Below are 19,048 nucleotides of genomic sequence, written 5' to 3'. Positions count from 1 at the left end.
ATTCATTATACTCTATACTTATTAGCTGTGCATTTTTCTGTATGCATATTACACTTCAACAAAGAAAATGGATTCCAGAGGAATAATGATGGGTATTAAAGAGGGCACGTGATGTGATGAGCACACCTAATGGATCACTGAATGCTACATCACAAACTAATGATCTACTATATGTTGGCTAACTGAACTTAATTTAAAAAAAAAAAAAAGGAAAGAAAACAGAATAATGGTAATAATGGATTATAGCACAATGAATCTTTAAAAATCCATTTGCCCATAATAATACTTCATGAAAAAGGACAGAAAGGGGGAAAGAGGAAAGATCTTGATAGAAGAATCACATCTAATTAACAAAACAAGAAAAATAATCATTATAACCCCCAATGTAATAATCAATTCAAACAAGGGTCACCAATAGGTATTAAAACCACTGAAATATTGCAAGAAACAAGATATTCATATGTTCTCAAAGTATCACACCAAAGATTAGTAGGGGAAAGGTACCTGTAAGGACCTGGCAGTGACCACTCTCACCAACCCATCAGGATCAGGATGGCCTGACAAGTGCCTCCTGATGTGATGCAACAGGAAATTACAAAACATCACTTGTGTTCTTCCTGAAAAATCTTTGGCCTGCATCTAATTATTACTAAACAAACGGATCCAGAATGAAATGTCTGTGCACACAACAGGCACAGAGTCTACAAAGATTTCAATGTCAAAAAGAACAATGGAAGTAGTAGGGGCTGCCCTAGGCTGGGGGAGACCAAAGAGACAACCAAATACAATGCGTGAACTTTGGATCCTGGGTGAAAAACAAACATTTTCTAAAGGATACTTGGGGGCTAACTGGGGAAACTTGAATGTGGACCACATGTCAGATACTGTTACTAAATTAATGTTGATGTTTTTAGGAAATACAGTGAGCCATGAATATGTAACAGGCTGTCCTTGTCCCTGGGAAATATATGCTGAAGTATTTAAGGGTGAGGTGTCATAATATCTGCCCATCGGCAGATAACTGGGGATAATAAAAGTGCACCCGTGTGTGTACATGCAGGTGTGGCAAATTTTAACAGATGGTAAGGACAGGCGAAAGGTATAAATAAAGTTCGTCCCCCAATTTTTCTATGGGCTTGAAAACTGTCAATCTAAAAAAAAGTTTTAATATAACATTTAATACATATAATTCTGAAAAATAATTTCAAATAATTGTACAAAATAAAGAACAATTCAATATAATTCTGAAAAAAGAAATCACATAAAAACTGTTTCTAAATAATATGGGTTTTTTCATGGATTATTTGAGGGAACACTTTACAAAAAGCTTAATTAAATAAAACTATTCTCTCCTGAGCCCTGTTACCTACCATTCAGACATACGGGTGCTTTGAAACATGCTAAATGGCTACCAACTGCCCGCAGAACATCATAGGTATTAGTGAGCTCCTTTTTTAAAAAAGACAAGTATGGGTACCCTAGTTTTCAAAGATGAACTCCTGGTATAGCCACAGACCTAGCTGCAACCCTATGATTCTGGAATTTGTAATAACTAAGGTCACAGTACAAACTGCAGAACAGAATACTGAAAATGTTTCGAGTTCTCTCATTTTTGTTTCTCTTAAACTATAATTAGGCTTTATCACCAAGCACTTAAGAAAATTTCAGGAAGATAATTATAATATGAAATGTAGGACATAAAACAGTAATATATTCAACAGAACTACTACTAAGGTTTTCAAACACATTAGTTATTGCTTTGATTTTTTATTAAAAATATCCATATGAAAAAGAAATGTTCAGTCTGATTGAAAGCTAAACTACAAGTAGTAAATACTTTAAAACATAATCATACATAAGAGATTTCTGAGATCACACACAATCAAGGCACAACTCAAGAACTTTCATCTTTGCACTATCTCGATGACTATCATTAAAATAATAGAGTTCCTCCCTTTCATCTAAAAAGTTTTCTTTTTAAGTTGTGCTGTAGTAAGGAATTTGAGAAAAAAAATATAGGGAAACCAATTATGTAGGAAGACAAAGTGTCCCTCAGAAATCCCAAGAACAACCCAACAGTGAAATGTTGAAACATGTAAAAATAAAAGAGACAAAATAAAAACTTTAGGGATGCCTGGGTGGCTCAGTGGGTTAAGCCTCTGCCTTCAGCTTGGGTTATGATCTCAGGGTCCTGGGATCAAGGCCCACATCAGGCTCTCTGCTCGGCGGGGAGCCTGCTTCCCCCCCGCCCCGCCTGCCTCTCTATCTACTTGTGATCTGTCAAATCAATAAATAAAATCTTAAATAAAAAAAAAAACTTTAAAAAAGACTTATTTAAAATACACACACACACCCTCCTCCCCCTGGATTAAAAAAAATAAATAAGTGTAATATTCATTGATCTAAATCAAAAGTTAGATTGTAATATATAAAGAAAGCCTAGATAGCCTACATCATCACTGAAAATATCAGAGATCTCTTGTTGAACAAGACTTAAATATGCCACAGAATTCAAATAACACAGAGAAAAAAACCTGTCTTGAGGACTGAAAATTCTTCATATAAATGTTTCAATGTGAGAAACCGTGTTCACTGAAAACATTTCAAAGGTATTGGGCCTACAAGTGAACCTGAAATTAAAAACAAAAAATCAAAACCAACACAACCTTATCAAGTCCAGGAACTTATCCCTTAAAGACAATTCACTTTTACTGTTCTATTTTAGGAACAGCAGAAAAACAATGTACAGAGGGGACCTGATTCAAATTTCACTCTTAGGAGAAAGGAGGGAAACAGCTACCAGATGCATTACTCCTCTGGAAAAACACCATATGAACAATTAACAGAAGTTGTTCTAAAGATAAAAAGGAAGGATGGTCACAGATGCCTATTTCATCAAGAGATTATATAGCTGGGCCACAAAAAAGAATAAGGCTAAGCAAAACAAAATCAATATAGGACTTTAGGCTAGAGCCATAAAATAGCGTTTTATGGGGGCACCTGGGTGGCTCAGTGGGTTAAGCCTCTGCCTTTAGCTCAGGTTATGATCTCAGGGTCTTGGGATCGAGGCCCACATCGGGCTCTCTGCTCGGCAGAGAGCCTGCTTCCCCCTCCTCTCTCTCTCTCCGCCTGCCTCTCTGCCTACTTGTGATCTCTCTGTCAAATAAATAAATAAAATTTTTTTTTAAAAATAGCGTTTTATGAAAGAATTTACTTTAAAAGGACTAGACAAACTACACTGCGGATGTAAGGCCTACATCTAACCAATTACAACTTCCAATTCTACAAAAACAAGTCTCAAATCTTGTCACTTCTTGTCTCTTTGCCAAATCCTAATCCATGCCACCGCTCTCTCTTCCCAGTTGATTGCATTAAGAGTCCTAACTGAATGCCTTTTCAGAGCCTGCCTACACAATCATTTTCAAAGTCCTTCATACCTTACCTTCAACCACCATGAGTTACTCTCCCACTCACCGGGCTTAGCCACACGGGCCTCTGAAGTGCCCTGAAAGTGGCAAGCTCCTCCTGACCTCAAAAGCTTTACAAGTGTCCCTCTTCCTCAAATGTTCTTCCCCCAGTGTTTGCTCTACTAATTCCTACTCCATCTTTATTTTAAAATATCTCTTCCTCTAGGAAGTTTCTCTGAGCCACCAGACTAGGTGAAAATCCTGCCTTCTTTACAGGTAGCACTGATCACAGTTATTTACCTGGGTAACTGCTGGACATCCTGTTCTACCCAAAGACCACATGTCTGACAAGGGCTGGGACTGAATCTGATTGTTCACTATTTTCTCTCTGGCACCAAGCAGAGTAATCAGGTCATGAGAGACATTCAACAAAAATCTGTTCAGTGCATGAATAAATAATTTTTCTCAAAATAAATGAATAGCTGTTTACAAATGTATAAGTGGAAATTTTAGCACAAGAACAGCTCTGAGTTATTTCTTTAACCCAAAACATGATCTATCCTTCCAAGAACTCTTGTTTGCACATTTTTGTTTTGTTTTAAAGCAAAAAGAAAGGGAGTAAGAGTGTGAGTTTCCTGAAATTTTGATTTTTCAAAGAGAGAATACCTGTAACAGAGGGGGCTATAGGCTTTGGTAGAAAGAGGTAACGTAACCGCCTTTGTTTATTAATAAAGAGTATACCACTATATGGCTGTGATTTTCCTCATGAAGAAAAAAAGCAGCTGCACTCTCTCCCAAAGAATTTTTTTTTTTACTTTTTTTGTATCTTCATTTTGGAGTAACTTCCAAAATGGAATCAACTGGAATGAGTTCTCTTCCATCTAAATCCCTACATCTCACCCATTAAAGAAAGACAAGGGAACAAAACATTTATTTCAGCAGACTGTTTCAACAGACATACCTCGGGAGGAAAGGCAAGAATAGTGATGCTTTTGTTCGGTAGAAGACAAAATGATAATCACATAAATAGTTATTCCTATCACAAACCAAATTATAAACATTGTAGAAGAGACCAGTCCACTGATCATCAAGAAACTGCAATATATTAATAGTGGTCACTGTCACACAACTTCAGAATCAATCAGACCTTGAGCACAAAATTCTGTTCACTATTTAATGGTTATGCTACTTTCGGAAAAGTTATTTAAACTCATACATCTCAGCTCTTCATCACATATAAAATGAGAGTACTACTAAGAGCGCCTTGGTGGCTCAGTGGGTTAAAGCCTCTGCCTTCGGCTCAGGTCATGATCCCAGGGTCCTGGGATCGAGCTCCAGGTAAGGCTCTCTGCTCAGTGGGGAGCCTATTTCCCCCTCTCTCCGCATGCTTCTCTGCCTACTTGTGATCTCTGTCTCTCAAATAAACAAATAAAATCTTTTAAAAAATAAAGAGAGTACTACTTTTCTTCCCAGATCCTAACTAGGATGTCCTTGAAAAAATATATGTAAATATTTTCTAAAGTCAGGATGAGCCTGACAATTGATGTTAAGAGAAACTAAAGAGCCATGAAGCAGAGAAATAATTAGTGTGAGCATGTGGAAACTGAGCTGTGAGAAGATATTTCCTTGTCTGATTACACACCTCAGCTGACTTACTTACACTGGTGGCAATGTACTCACCTGAACTTTAACTTAATTCAAGCTCTTAAAATATCTTCAAAAAGACTCCACTATGACGTAGCAGTGAGATGAAAAATTATTGCTCTCACAAAAGATTGTAAATCACATGCGATAAAAGTCAACTGAATTTCTTAATCTCTCAGACTCAATCATATATAACATTTTCAAAAGTAGAAAGCAGAGAAGTTGGTATGACTAATTCAGGGAGCCAAACATCTAAATGTCAAAATTTCAGCTGACCTTCAAGAAAAGTTGCTTAATTTTCAGAGATACATCCTTTAATTAAAGACAAAAAATTAGAAAGTTTACCAAAATAGAAACCACCAATAAAATTAATTTTCTTTGCTATGCTTATGCAATGACAAAGATGCTAAAGAGATCTAGGCGCAGGTTATAAAAGCAGCAAATCCAATATGATGCTGCATATAACTGCTAACAGCCAAAAGTGATTCTGAAAAATCTGACAACTCCCAAATACAAGGGCTTAGATTCCAAAATTGATGGTGATGCTAAAGAAGCTGGAGAATAGATAAAATGTTTATTATCACTAGTTAGTAAAGAAAGGAGTGAGAGAGAGAGAGAGAGAAAGAAGAGAAAAATAGGCACATTTTTCTCCCTGAAAAAAAACCACGTCTTTCAATCAGTAGCACCTTAAAGAGTCAAATCCAGTAATATAGATCTTCAAGCTTTTTGGTGAGGAGTCAGTGAGAATGTAAGAAAAACATTTACTACACACAGGGCACAGCACACAAGTAAGCACTCAATGATCTGTTGTCGTTACTGTTATTATTGGGCACAATTTGAAAAAAACCACAAATTTAAATAATGAGTGACAATAAATTATTCTTTTATAACCACTTTTAAAAGCTAAATATAATGGCCTAAACTATGGTAAGAATAATAATTTTATGAAGTTTTTAAAATTCCCTAATTAAAAAAACATCTACTTACATGATAATTACAGCAGGAACTATTTTGCTTATGTGTCAAAGTAAAACCTGGTCTAAACCAGCTATTGATACTGTTTTCATTGTTCACCATCAGGTCATCCTTTAATGGTGATGCGGGCATGCTACTTCCTAGTTCTGTCAGTCTGTAAGAATCTATATCATTCTAATAGAACTGACAAAAACTAAAAGTTATGAAAAAGCAAGTTCATATATGTATTTATCTACTTTATATAAAAAGTCACAGACTAGTGAAAACAAAGGCCATTGGGTATAGAGACATGCTTTTCTATGAATCACACAAGTTTGTTTTTAATCTTAATCAGATTTTAATTAATTGACAAGTTTTAACATTCTTTTTAAAAATACAGATTTTCAGCTTTCCATGAAAGACGGAATCTGGCAACACCACACATAGGACCATAATTGGCTAGAGCTAAATAGCAGATGCCCCCTGCTCTGGGCTCCCGTCTTCAGAAGGCCGTCATCGGAAATCTGCTCACATTAGCCTTTTATATTACCTTCCTAGCCTTTGCAAATATTTGAGTCTCCAACTTTTAACATGCACATTGTCTTGTTTCTCTAACCTGGCGTTTCCGCAGAGTTAGACAGCGGAGCAGACGCTTCAGCTAGGGCAGCTAACGTAGCTAATACTGACGTAGATGAGTTTCCAAACTGAACTGCAGATACACCGGTTTCATCTGTGACAAAAGAGAAGACAGATTTATATTTTAAAGGAGCTTAAGCTAATGCACTTTTCTGATGCTCTGTTTTACTTTATTCCACTCTTAAATGAAGCTTGGATCATCGGTTTGTGAAAAACGGGCTTGGATATCATTACTTTTTAGAAGATAATATTGCAGTATATTTTGCAATATCACCTTTCTTCAAATTCTTGTGTCTCCTAAAAACTGGTTTTTGCCGATACCAAAGAAAACCAAGGCGATAGATATACTCTTACCCTCATTCTCCAACACTTCTTTCTTACAAGGAGGATACCTACTAAAGCATAAAGTCCCAACAGCTATCCTATATGCATCTCAATACCTGTTGCCTTGGATGAATTTTCTGAAGATACCAGACCTGTTAGGTTCACCACCCCTCCAGGTCCGATGATAAACTGTGGTGTGGCGGCGTGTATCGTCACGGTGTCCGGACTCTCCGGGTTTGTGTTGATTTGGTTCTGCATAGCAATCTAGGGCACAAATCAACATGGCATTTTTAGAATTACAATTGGAATGTATAGCACAGACTCGCAATGTAGTGCAAACATAAACATACAGGAAATTCTAAAACTTAAGAATCATATAAAACAAAGGGAAATCTTTGTATATGGTCTACTAAGAGTGCAGTGCTAAATCACAGACAGGAATTTACATCTTAATTCCCCTGTCAGGTAAAAAGCAGCAAAATCCCATGAGAAGAGAAAGGGATATCTGGAAGGCTTTTTATAGAGCACAGTTGAAAGATTTTGCTGCCCTGTGGCTACAGAAATCAAATTACTTTAATATTTCCTCTACTATATTCAGCAATATACGTATCACTATACCTAAAATGCATGTCCTTCCTAATTAACTGTTTTCAGTCTTCAACCCTGGTCCCTTATACTCCTAAGAATGAAAGAACTACAAGAGGCATCACAATAATCATTTTCCTGGACATATAAAATATTTTAAGTAACTGGCTGAAATTCAATAGAGTCAGATGGTCTTAACTAAGGGTTCTACTAGGATGGAGAATAAGAAGACAGGCACTAAGGGTTCTACTAGGATGGAGAATAAGAAGATAGGCAAGAGGCAGTGAGTAACGATAATTTATATCAAAGTTGTATAGCCAAAGAAAAAAGAAACAGTACTGGCTATTAGAAAAACTTGCTCCGGAGGGTCCGGGTGGTGCAGTCAATTAAGCATCTGACTCTTGGTTTCGACTCAGGTCATGATCTCAGGGTTGTGAGATTGAGCCCTGTGTGGGGCTCCATGCTAAGCGCAGAGTCTGCTTAAGATTCTCTCTCCCTTTCCATCTGCCCCTCCCTTTAATAATTAAATAAATTTTTTGAAAAAAGAAACATGCCCAAAAGCCATAAATAACTATGCTTCCAGATTTTTTTTGAGGATGATTAAAAATAAAAGAAACCAATCAAAGTGATAGAGACTATGTCACTCTGGGGACAGTACTATAGCTACTAAAGGAAAATTTTAGTGGAAGTCTAACAGACTTTGAAAAACCATACTATATCCAAATATGCAACAAAAATAATAGAATAAAATATCCAGAAGGCGAATTTAGGAACTTAAAAACACAGAAAGTAATCATCTTATTTAATCTTCTAATACTACATATAAAGACTATGGTCTTACAATCAGAAAAATGAATAGTAAATGAACAAAGAGGAAATAAAAGAGGAAAAATAACTGTCCAAAATAACCAAGTCCAAAATGAAAAGCCAAACGTTAAATAGCTCAAATCATTCACAAGACAGAGATCCTTTTATTTTCTCAAATTAAAATGTTACCTGTAATATCTCTGCCAAATCTTCATTTCCATTATCTATTGAAATATCAAATGCAGTTTTACAAAATTTACTTTGCGTGTGTACATCAGCACCATATTTGATTAAAAGTTCCACCACTTCCTGATGATTGTGTTCTGTGGCCCAATGTAGAGCTGTCATCTTCAACATGTCCTTTGCATTAACATCAGCACCATGCTGTAAAAATATTGAAAAATAAGAGATTTCTAAAATACAAAATACAAAGAATTTCTAACACAAAAATACGAGCCATTATGCTTTAAAGCAAGAATCTGCATCAACATGATCAGCTCTCGATTTTTTGTGTTGAATAATCTGTACGAATCTCCACACATGTCACTTAATCAGCTTTCTATCATGTTAACTTTCCTAATTGTTTTCTTTCTAATTTCTTAGGAGTGTAGCAAAGATTTTTTTCGGTCACCAAGCTGTGAACACCAGGGGACAGAATGGCATAAGAAGTACAGTTGAAGTGCCTGGGTGACTCAGTCAGCTAAGCATAGGATTCTTGATCTCTGCTCAGGGCATCATCTCAGGGTCCTGATTTCAAGCCTTGCATCAGGCTCTGTGCAGTGTGTGGAGCCTGCATGAAATTCTCTCTCTCTCTCCCTCTGCCTCTATGCCCCAATTTGCTCATGCGCATGCTCTCTCTCTCACAAAAAAAAAAAAAAATGTGAACGATGAGCATTCTTCCAGAACGTTTTAATTCTAGTTCCTTATTTATATAAAAATATCCTTTGCTTTCAAAACCTGTACAATATAAATAATCATATTGGACAGGAATGCACTGTCCAATATGGCAGCCACTGGGCACATGCGGTTATTAAGCACTTGAAAAACGGCTACTCCCAACAGAGATGTACTATTTATTTAAACATATACTGAAATTCAAAGGCTTAACACCAAAAATAGGATGTAACATAGCTCATTAATAATTTTACATTGATTTCATGTTGAAATGATAATATTTCATACATATGAGGTTAAATAAAATATTAAAATTAGTTTTTACTTTTTTTAATGTAGCTAATAGAAAATCTGGAATCACATGTGATTCACATTTGTGGCTGACACTGTATGTCTTTTGGATAGGTTCATCTAAAGACCAGAATAAAAATCTTATTTGTATTACTGTCTGTTAATCATCCAAGCCTTATGTTTCCTTCCATAAGCGTTTTAACTGTGTCCAGTAAGACAAAGCTGTAGACCCTCATATAATGGAAACCAAAGTCTAAGAAATCAACTATCTGGCTGTCTGACTTAACTAAGAACACACCTAGAAGTTCTTTTTCTCCCACAAAGGAAAACTTGAAGATAATTTTCATTTGATGGGCTTACACACACACAAATGAACTAACATGGGAAAAAAAACCTAGACACAGTCAATAAAAGTAGTTCTCTTCTCTCTCTTATAAAACCATAAATCCTTTGCGGGCTTACTTTCAAAAACTGAATGCAAAAAGAGAACACATACCTTAAGCAAAACCTCTACTATGCTGGCATGGCCTTCAGAAGCTGCCATATGTAATGGTGTTCGGTCCACTTTGGTTCTTGCATCCCTACTTACACCGGCTCGGAGTAGTACTTCTGTGGTGGAATAATGCCCATACTGTGCTGCCAGATGAAGTGGAGAGGTTCCCAGCTAACCCAAAAGAAAAAATAAATCCACATTTATAATCATTTCTAACACACTCGCATTACTACCCTCTATATTTTCTTTTTACATAGCAAAAAGATTATCTGCTTATATAGTAACTCAAAACTGAAGAAAATAATAACATATGCTTATATTCTCTTCATAGAAGCTTTCAAGAATCCTCATACACTTCTCAATGAGAAAGCAAAGTCAGTATTTCATTTAATTCAATCTTGCTTTCTTATTTAACAGATAAATAGCCTGAATAAAATTAATTTTTAATCAGGAATTAGAGATAATCAAGGTTTGAGAAATCTGAGCACTGCATGTTTTCCTCATATCAATCACACAAAACTTCTTTTCATATATGAAACTCATATCAAATAAATGCAATAGTGTAGATTTTTACATTAAACTGTTTTGCAGGAATTAATTAAAGCAATTCAATGATCTTTTTAAATAGTTTATATAGTCATTTTTCAAGGGAAAAATGTGATCTGAGGTACACCTGTCCAAGTGAGTCAGGAGAGAACCAAAACAGAACCCCGTTTTTTCCCTGAAACTGCTTTCATGTGGTATTACCATTACATTAACACTACATTCACAATATGCAAGGGAAGTTCTAAAATATAAGTGAAGAACCTTATCAGAGGCATACAGTTTAACAGGTGGAAATTAGAATTAAGTTACATGCATTTAGAGGCTTAAAAAGTCCCTATAACTCTGATTATCAAGGCACTGATGTTCCAAAGATAGGTCACTAGATGGGGAGTCTGGGTGGCACAGTTGGTTAAGTGGTTGAGCATCCAACTCTTGGTTTTGGCTCAGGTCATGATCTTGGGGTTGTGAGCCCTGCATCAGGCTCCATGCTCAGCAAAGAATCTGCTTAAAATTCTTCCCCCTTGCCTCTCCCTCCCACTCTGCTCCTCCCCATGTTTATGCAACAATCTTTCTCTCTAAAATAAATAAACAATCTTTAAAAAAATAAATTGTTCACTAGAACATGGAATTTGCTAAGACTGCTACTTTAATAATAACAACTAAGGTTTTTGTTAAAGCACTTTCCATGGCAAGCACTATTCTAAGACCTTTAAACATACTATATCTCATTTACTCTCCTCTTAAAGTACTGTCCTCTTTTGATAGTAAAGAATGTAAGGCACTAAAAGGTTACTATTTTGCCTGAAACAACACATCAAATAAGAGTCGTAATACAAAGCCAGGCATCTGCTTTCAATACATGGTAAAATTGGAAATCATTTATCCTGGAAATAACTATTTTATTGTTATTAAAAACATAGTATTTTTTAAAATTATTTTTATTAACATATAATGTATTATTTGCCCCAGGGGTACAGGTTTACACATTTCACAGCACTCACCATAGCACCTGCCCTCCCCAATGTCCATTACCCAACCACCCTATCCCTACCTCCCCACCCCCTAGCAACCCTCAGTCTGTTTTGTGAGATTAAGAGTCTCTTATGGTTTGTCACTCTCAAAAACCTTGTATTTTTAATGGGAGGTCATTCTAGCAGATAAAAGATTCCTGAACAATCATTTCTCCATGCTTTATCAGATTTTCCTATAAAAGACCTTTCTATACTCTTAAATTCTAATATTTAACCAAGTCTCTCAATAGCCCATTGGGCAATCATGAGTTTTTCTCAGTGAAATATTAGGGCTTACTTGTGTTTTTTTCTTCTTGAGAACTAACCATTTTGGCTGATGATACAAAACACACACATACACATAGTTTAAAGAAAAATATCGGGCAAACACTCATGAAAACACAATCACGGTTTAAAAATAAAACACTGCCAGCAATTTAAAATTTTCCCACATTCCACTCCCTAATCACAAACCCCTCTCTCAGCCCCTGAGGTAATTACTATTCTGAATTTTGTAATAAAAGTTGTTTTACTTTGCTTTGGTTTTGTTTTTTACCACTTATATATCCCTAAATAATATACTTTGGTTTTACTTGCTTTCAACTTTATTAAAATAATCATATTGCATGTATTTCTCTGTGACTTGCCTTCTTTTAACATTATACTCATAAGATTCTGAATTATAAATTCCACCTGTGCTATTTATGACCTTTAAATTAAATTCTAAGCAGCTACATTTTATATTCACCCTACAATATTGAACTCCACAATTTAAAAGAAAAACCCTTTTGTGGACAGAATACCTGAATACGGTGGTCATATATATAATACGAAATACATAAAAATACAAAATATTCTCTTTAAATGATAGCTGTAATTCTAAAACTACAATTTGCAAAAAAAAAAAAAAGTCAATATTTGCCACATATAAACATAATACGGACTGAATTTTTATCTGGAAAAACTAATAAATGAGAAGAATTTTTTAAAAAATAGCACAACATTAAAATCATTCTTTACCCAGTCTGTAGTAAAAGGAGCTCCATTTGCCATCAAAATACGAACTTCATCATCTTGACCTGCACGTGCTGCTTCTAAAAGCTTCTTTCCCAAATCTACCAGGGACATCTAAACAAAACAAAGATGAATTTAACATCTCTATTAATATATTATTACATGACTTTTCCCCCATGTATCTTTATTTTTTTTTTTTTTAGAAAGAATTCTTTTTTTTTTTTTTTAAGATTTTATTTATTTATTTGAGAGAGAGACAGTGAGAGAGAACATGAGGGAGGAGAAGGTCAGAGAGAGACGCAGACTCCCCGTGGAGCTGGGAGCCCGATGCGGGACTCGATCCCCGGACTCCAGGATCATGACCTGAGCCGAAGGCAGTCGCGCAACCAACTGAGCCACCCAGGCGTCCCTCCCCCATGTATCTTTATTAATACCAATTCTCAATCATCCCTTTAAAAGTCTGTGATACGGTTAATTTCAAACTACAGATCATGCAAAAGCAATTTGTATTTGAATCTGGGGAACAGATTTTCCTTTCTCATTAAGTTTTTAGCTAGGATAATAAAATTAGTTTGAATTCTCTGAACATAGCTGGTAAAGATAATGAGGTAAGCAGCAGAGAAGGCTTGTCTAATAGTTAAAACTGGCAAGAAACTGTTTTCACTGGAGGAGCGCAGCAATAAAGATTTTCACAAAAGTAAACATAAAAAAGGTACGAGATACTATCCTCTGTAACTGATGCAAATTACAATAAATATATTGTAATTGTTTTTTGCAACAGTAAATCAGAAAATGTGTTCAGGGGGCGCCTGGGTGGCTCAGTGGGTTGAGCCGCTGCCTTCGGCTCAGGTCATGATCTCAGGGTCCTGGGATTGAGTCCTGCATCGGGCTCTCTGCTCAGCGGGGAGCCTGCTTCCTCCTCTCTCTCTGCCTGCCTCTCTGCCTGCTTGTGATCTCTGTCTGTCAAATAAATAAATAAAATCTTTAAAAAGAAAATGTGTTCAGAATTTACAAACAAATATTTTCAATTGTTGCACAGTCAATACACATTCAGATTCTGGAGGAAAAGGACAAAATTCACACTCAATGAAATACTCAAAGAAAGTCTTACAGTATTATCAATAGACTATGTGTTTCACTGAGAAGCTAGAAAGTAACTGCAACGTTGTATCTTGAATTCAAGATACCTGAAAAGACTAATGTCACAAGTCAGAGTGTGTGTGAGTGTGTGTTTGACAGTCTGGGGTGTGTGAGGGCGGGGGAGTGTCTTCTTGAATCAGAAATACCGAAATACATGTTAAGGAAAGATCACATAGATGAAAAGAGATTTGAATGTATTAGAGATGCTCAAATTCAAGGGATGATGGTTCAGAGAAGAAAGGTCCCAAATTCAGGAAGACTATTCAGCTGGAAGACTATTCATTAATGCTATATAGTATCCTCAGCAAAGGCAAAGAGATAGAAGTTGAGGCCTGTGAGGAAGGGAAGATACTGAACCCCTAGATTTACACAAGTAAAAAATGTGCCTGAGGTATGAATTTGCCTCAAAAAGGGAATACCCTTTGAAAGTTGGATAAGTAGTCAAGGGGAAAGAAATTTTATGTCAGGTTGATTAGTATATTCAAATCTTGTATGAACACCTATTATTCAAGAAGGGGCGAGGAGTATGTATGTATGTATGTATGTATGTAAGAAGGGAGTTAGAGATAGAGAAGTTATTGATTCCAGGAAGGATAGACTGCATTATATAATTAGAAAAAAGTGTTAGGGAATGTAAAAGAGCTGACTAAAATATATGTATCTATATATCTAGATATATCCCTTGAAAGAACAGATTTATGTTTGTTAGTAGATTCTAGAACATGGGAACAACCAAACATAGAGTAACCAGTAACAGATGACAATGTTGGGAGACTTGCACAAGATAAAATGAGATGAATATATCCAAAAGAGGCATTTGTTACAAGCAGGAAAGAATATCTTGTAATTATTCCATTTATAAGGATAAAAAGAATTCGTAATATATCCCATGGTGAAGAAGAAAAACAACCACATGAATTTATGTGTTTTATGTAGCGGTTTTTACATGTACTTTTTTCATGTGACACAACACTTTCACCCTTTCTGTTTTCCTCCCGTTCTCTCATACCTTGACTGAGTCACTGGAACCCAGGATACTCCTTAATCATGCTAAAGGCATTAAGATCTAAAGAGATTACTGCTCTCTAATGAAGGATTTTTTCCTAGGAAATATGCCAGCTAGACAATAAAATTTACATCACAGTCAAAAGGCAAAGAACCTGGAATCATTTCCTATGAAAAGCAGGATAAGGCAAAAAGAAACTGACCTAATTCCACAAAAGTACAGTAAAATCTAAACTGGCCACACTAGCAAACACACCGAGTACACTTGGATGACCAAAATTTAATATAAATGTGGCTTTACAATAAAATAATTCTTCACCCAAAATATACGCTTTTATGTCTTACACAGGTAATACAAAATCAGTTTGCATTCATTCAGCATACATACTGCCAGATGGTTTAGACATCTGGGTATCTTTGTGGTAGTGGTTTAGGATTTTTCCTCATTTTTAGAAACTGAGTTGTCTGCCTTTTTCTTAATGATTTGTAAGTATTCGTAACATACATTCTGCATAGGAGTGCTTTGTCAGATATAATATGTATTCTAAGTATCTCCTTCTAGAATCCTGATTTCTTGACTCTCCAACACTTCCTTGATATCACATACTATCATCTATGGGTGGATAATGAAACTTCAATGTATTAAAAAACAAAAATAAAATCAAAGACAGCAAAGGAATGTCTGCCACAAAAATGAATGTAAGAAACATTAATAATTTTTTTTAAAAGACTGTATTTATTTGTCAGAGAGAGAGAGCGAGCGCACGCACAAGCAGGCAGAGTGGCAGGCAGAGGCAGAGAGAGAAGCAGGCTCCCTACTGAGGAAGGACCCCGACCAGGACACTGGGATCATGACCTGAGCTGAAGGCAGCAGCTTAACCGACTGAGCCACCCAGGTGTTCCAATAATTTTTATTATGTAAAAGGTCTGACTCAAAATGAGAAGGGAAAACAAACAAACACCATGAACCCAACAGAGCAACAGTAAAAGGACAAAGCAAGAAATTATAATGAAGAGCCTAGGATCATCTGGGTACAAATTTGCATGTCTCTGAAACATAATGGGAGGGGCCCCAGGAAGGCCTCTGCAATTGCACACTACCTGCTGCTTCTAAAATGAAATCTAAACTTAAAATTTGAGAGCAGGGTGACTGATTGGGTCTATGCGGGCTAATGACCCCTCCCTCCACAGCTCAGTGGGTATATTTACCCTGTTAAATCAGATTTACTCCCATGACAAATACGCAACCTGATGTTTAAACAAAACAAAACAAAACAAAAGAACGTAGCCCAGGGAAGCCTGGCTCAGTCAGTCTGAGGAGGAGCATGTGACATTGGAGCTTGAGCTCAGAGGCCTGTGGCTCAAGTTAAGGGTAGAGATTATATAAACAAATAAACTTTTAAAAAAGTAAGAAAAAAGGAAACAACTAAGCCCACACTGGAGTCATTTGCTCCCCACAACAGCAAACCAAGAGTTCAGTACAGTTTCAACTTGTCCCAGGAAGGTAACCTTTTTAGAAGCCAACCTGAAATTTTCTGATCGGCACTAGTGAAGGGCTGTTCCCTCCCTGCCTAAAAAAAAAAAAGGTGTCTTGTCCAGGAACAATCTTTTCTTTTGCTAATAACTTCCTTGCCTACCCTCTTTCCTATAAAGACCTTCCATTCTGTACACCTCCTCAGAGCTCCTTTCTACTGGTCCAGTTCATGAATTACTTAATAAAATCCAATTCAATCTTCAAGAAAAAAGTCAAAGGACATGATCGTATATTTTCCAAAAGAGAAAACAGAAATAATTCACAAACATAAAAAATGTTCAGTATCACTAAGACTCAAATAAATGTAAATAATTTAAAAGTTAAATTTAAAAAAGGATGAAGTGAGACTAATACTTTTACATACTGACATCTTATATATATTGATAGCAATATATATGGATCATCTGGGGTTTCTTGGATTAGCTTTTTTAAAATGTCAATTTAGCAATACATAAAAGTTACCAAAATAGGGGATATAGCTCAGGGGTAGAGCATTTGACTGCATAAAAGTCACCAAAATGTTCAAGCCTAACGACCAATAAATGATCCCACTTCTGAGATGTACCCTAAAGAAAAAATAAAAATATACTGAAACATTTATCAATACGTATATACATGTATATACACATAAATCTACATATATTATATATAATCATTTGTATCATGTAACAACCTAGATGAAGGAAAATGTGGAATCTAATCGAACAAAACACAGTAATTTAATGGTTGAAAGTTACATAACATGGGGCACCTGGGTGGCTCAGTCCGTTAAGCCTCTGCTTTCGGCTCAGGTCATGATCTCAGGGTCCTGGGAGCGAGCCCCGCATCGGGCTCTCTGCTCAACAGTGAGCCTGCTTCCCCCTCTCTCCGCCTGCCTCTCTGCCTACTTGTGATCTCTCTCTCTCTCTCTGTGTCAAATGAATGAATAAAATCTTTAAAAAAAAAAAAAAAGAAAGAAAGAAAGTTACATAACATTAAAAAGCTATGCCACATTAGGGGCGCCTGGGTGGCTCAGTGGGTTAAGCCGCTGCCTTCAGCTCAGGTCATGATCTCAGGGTCCTGGGATTAAGTCCCGCATCTGGCTCTCTGCTCAGCAGGGAGCCTGCTTCCCTTCCTCTCTCTGCCTGCCTCTGCTTACTTGTGATCTCTTTCTGTCAAATGAATAAATAAAATCTTTAAAAAAAAAAAAGCTATGCCACATTAAATAAAAAGATACAAAACTAATTTCTGGATGTCAAAAATACACAAAGAACAAAACACCAAAAAATACCAACAACTGTTAGAGTAACAAGATTATAGGAAATTTTTCTTCCACTTTACAAAGTTTCTATAATGTTACTAAATTATCTTTCTAATTCAAAAACTAGGTTTTTTTTGTTGTTTTGTTTTGTTTTGTTTTTTGTTATAGCACAACTTATGTATTTCAAATGGACAAAAAAATTAGTATCGTTTACAGTATCTTAAGATAAATTGCTTTTGAATGGGAGCTTCCTTTCCAGTACTTTGAGGTCTACAAGACGTATCTAGAAAATGTACTACTGTGGAAAATGACTGCTTAAATCAAAAGGGGGAGGGGGAGGGCCTGTGGTTTCTCTTTTTGATTAATTGCTGTAACACTGTCCTTCAGGTGGCTGAGGGAGTTTCATGTTTTCTTTAGACCTCATTAGGCGCCGGAGCTCTTGCAGGACAACTTTGATGCTATATGAATTCTGCCATTTTGCTAGCACTGATATGGCTCTTGGGTCCACCACTCCATTAGAACTATTAACTCCATTCATATTAATTTTTGTTACAAATCTTACAAAGGGGGGATGCTTCTGGGTATTTAAGTCCACATTCTATTTTAAGGCTCTATATTCGGTTTTCATAAATTGTTCTTGGAGGCCCAATTATCATCCCTGTCCATCTTGTAAGTGTCATGTCTTCGTCATCTTCTAGACCCCAGCTAACTGTGCCATCTCCTACTCCTTTCTGGCCTTCTTCCAGTTCTTCCAACAGTCGAAAATTGCGAGGGACTTTTACTCCCATAGTGGCTGCCATCTTGCGTCGCGGTCGCGGTCGCTCGAAGGCCGGCCCCTTCTTCCTCAAAAACTAGTTTTTTAAGGAGACAAATTACATTGTATGATTATCAACTAACTAAATGCTGACATTAAAGAAAGTTATATACCGACTTACTAAACAGGAAAAGTAGAAAGAATAAAGAAAATGCATGATATTGGGTACTTTAAAACAGCATTACTGATCTGATTACAAGAATAGCAAGAAAACTATGATGCACTTAAAACAACTTTTATTACAATTCTGTAACTTCTTAATTATTCAAAACACATCAAGGACTCAGGATACTTAAATTATTGTGGTTTTAAAGTTCCATGAGCAACACAGCTATGTAGTAAAAAAACAGCTGATGGGGCACCATGGTGGCTCAGTGGGTTAAGCCTCTGCCTTCACCCCAGGTCATGATCTCAGGGTCCTGGGATCGTGCCCTGCATTGGGCTTTCTGCTCGGCGGGGAGCCTGCTTCCCCTCCTCTCTCTGTCTGCTGCTCTGCTTACTTGTGATCTTTCTCCCTCTGTCAAATAAATAAATAAATAAAATTTTTAAAAAAGATTTTATTTATTTGACAGAGATCACAAGTAGGCAGAGGCAAGCAGAGAGAGAAGAAGGGAAGCAGTCTCCCCGCAGAGCAGAGAGCCCGATCTGGGGCTCGATCCCAGGACCCCAAGATCATGACCTGAGCCGAAGGCAGAGGCTTTAATCCACTG

At 36.5% G+C, this 19,048-nt stretch overlaps 1 protein-coding gene and 1 pseudogene across 6 annotated transcripts in view; both read right to left on the bottom strand.

Moving 5' to 3' along the window:
* Positions 1-19,048, bottom strand: part of GABPB1 (GA binding protein transcription factor subunit beta 1) — a 65,489-nt gene that overhangs the window by 13,090 nt on the left and 33,351 nt on the right. For 4 of the 6 annotated variants that reach the window (XM_044231818.1, XM_044231821.1, XM_044231816.1 and 1 more), the window contains exons 2-6: positions 12,612-12,719; positions 10,039-10,206; positions 8,547-8,741; positions 7,082-7,229; positions 6,622-6,735 (exon numbers count right to left, since the gene is read on the bottom strand). In XM_044231818.1, the coding sequence (XP_044087753.1) occupies positions 6,622-6,735; positions 7,082-7,229; positions 8,547-8,741; positions 10,039-10,206; positions 12,612-12,719 (733 nt within the window). The remainder of the gene's footprint in view (positions 1-6,621; positions 6,736-7,081; positions 7,230-8,546; positions 8,742-10,038; positions 10,207-12,611; positions 12,720-19,048) is intronic. The other 2 variants (XM_044231820.1, XM_044231819.1) reach the window with 1 other exon arrangement.
* On the bottom strand, positions 17,675-18,344 carry LOC122894253 (annotated as a pseudogene).

The sequence above is a fragment of the Neovison vison genome, chromosome 13 (assembly GCF_020171115.1).
Source record: "Neovison vison isolate M4711 chromosome 13, ASM_NN_V1, whole genome shotgun sequence".
Lineage (NCBI taxonomy): Eukaryota > Metazoa > Chordata > Mammalia > Carnivora > Mustelidae > Neogale > Neogale vison.
Note: the sequence above shows the minus strand (reverse complement) of the source record. Positions and strands in the feature narration are given on the sequence as shown.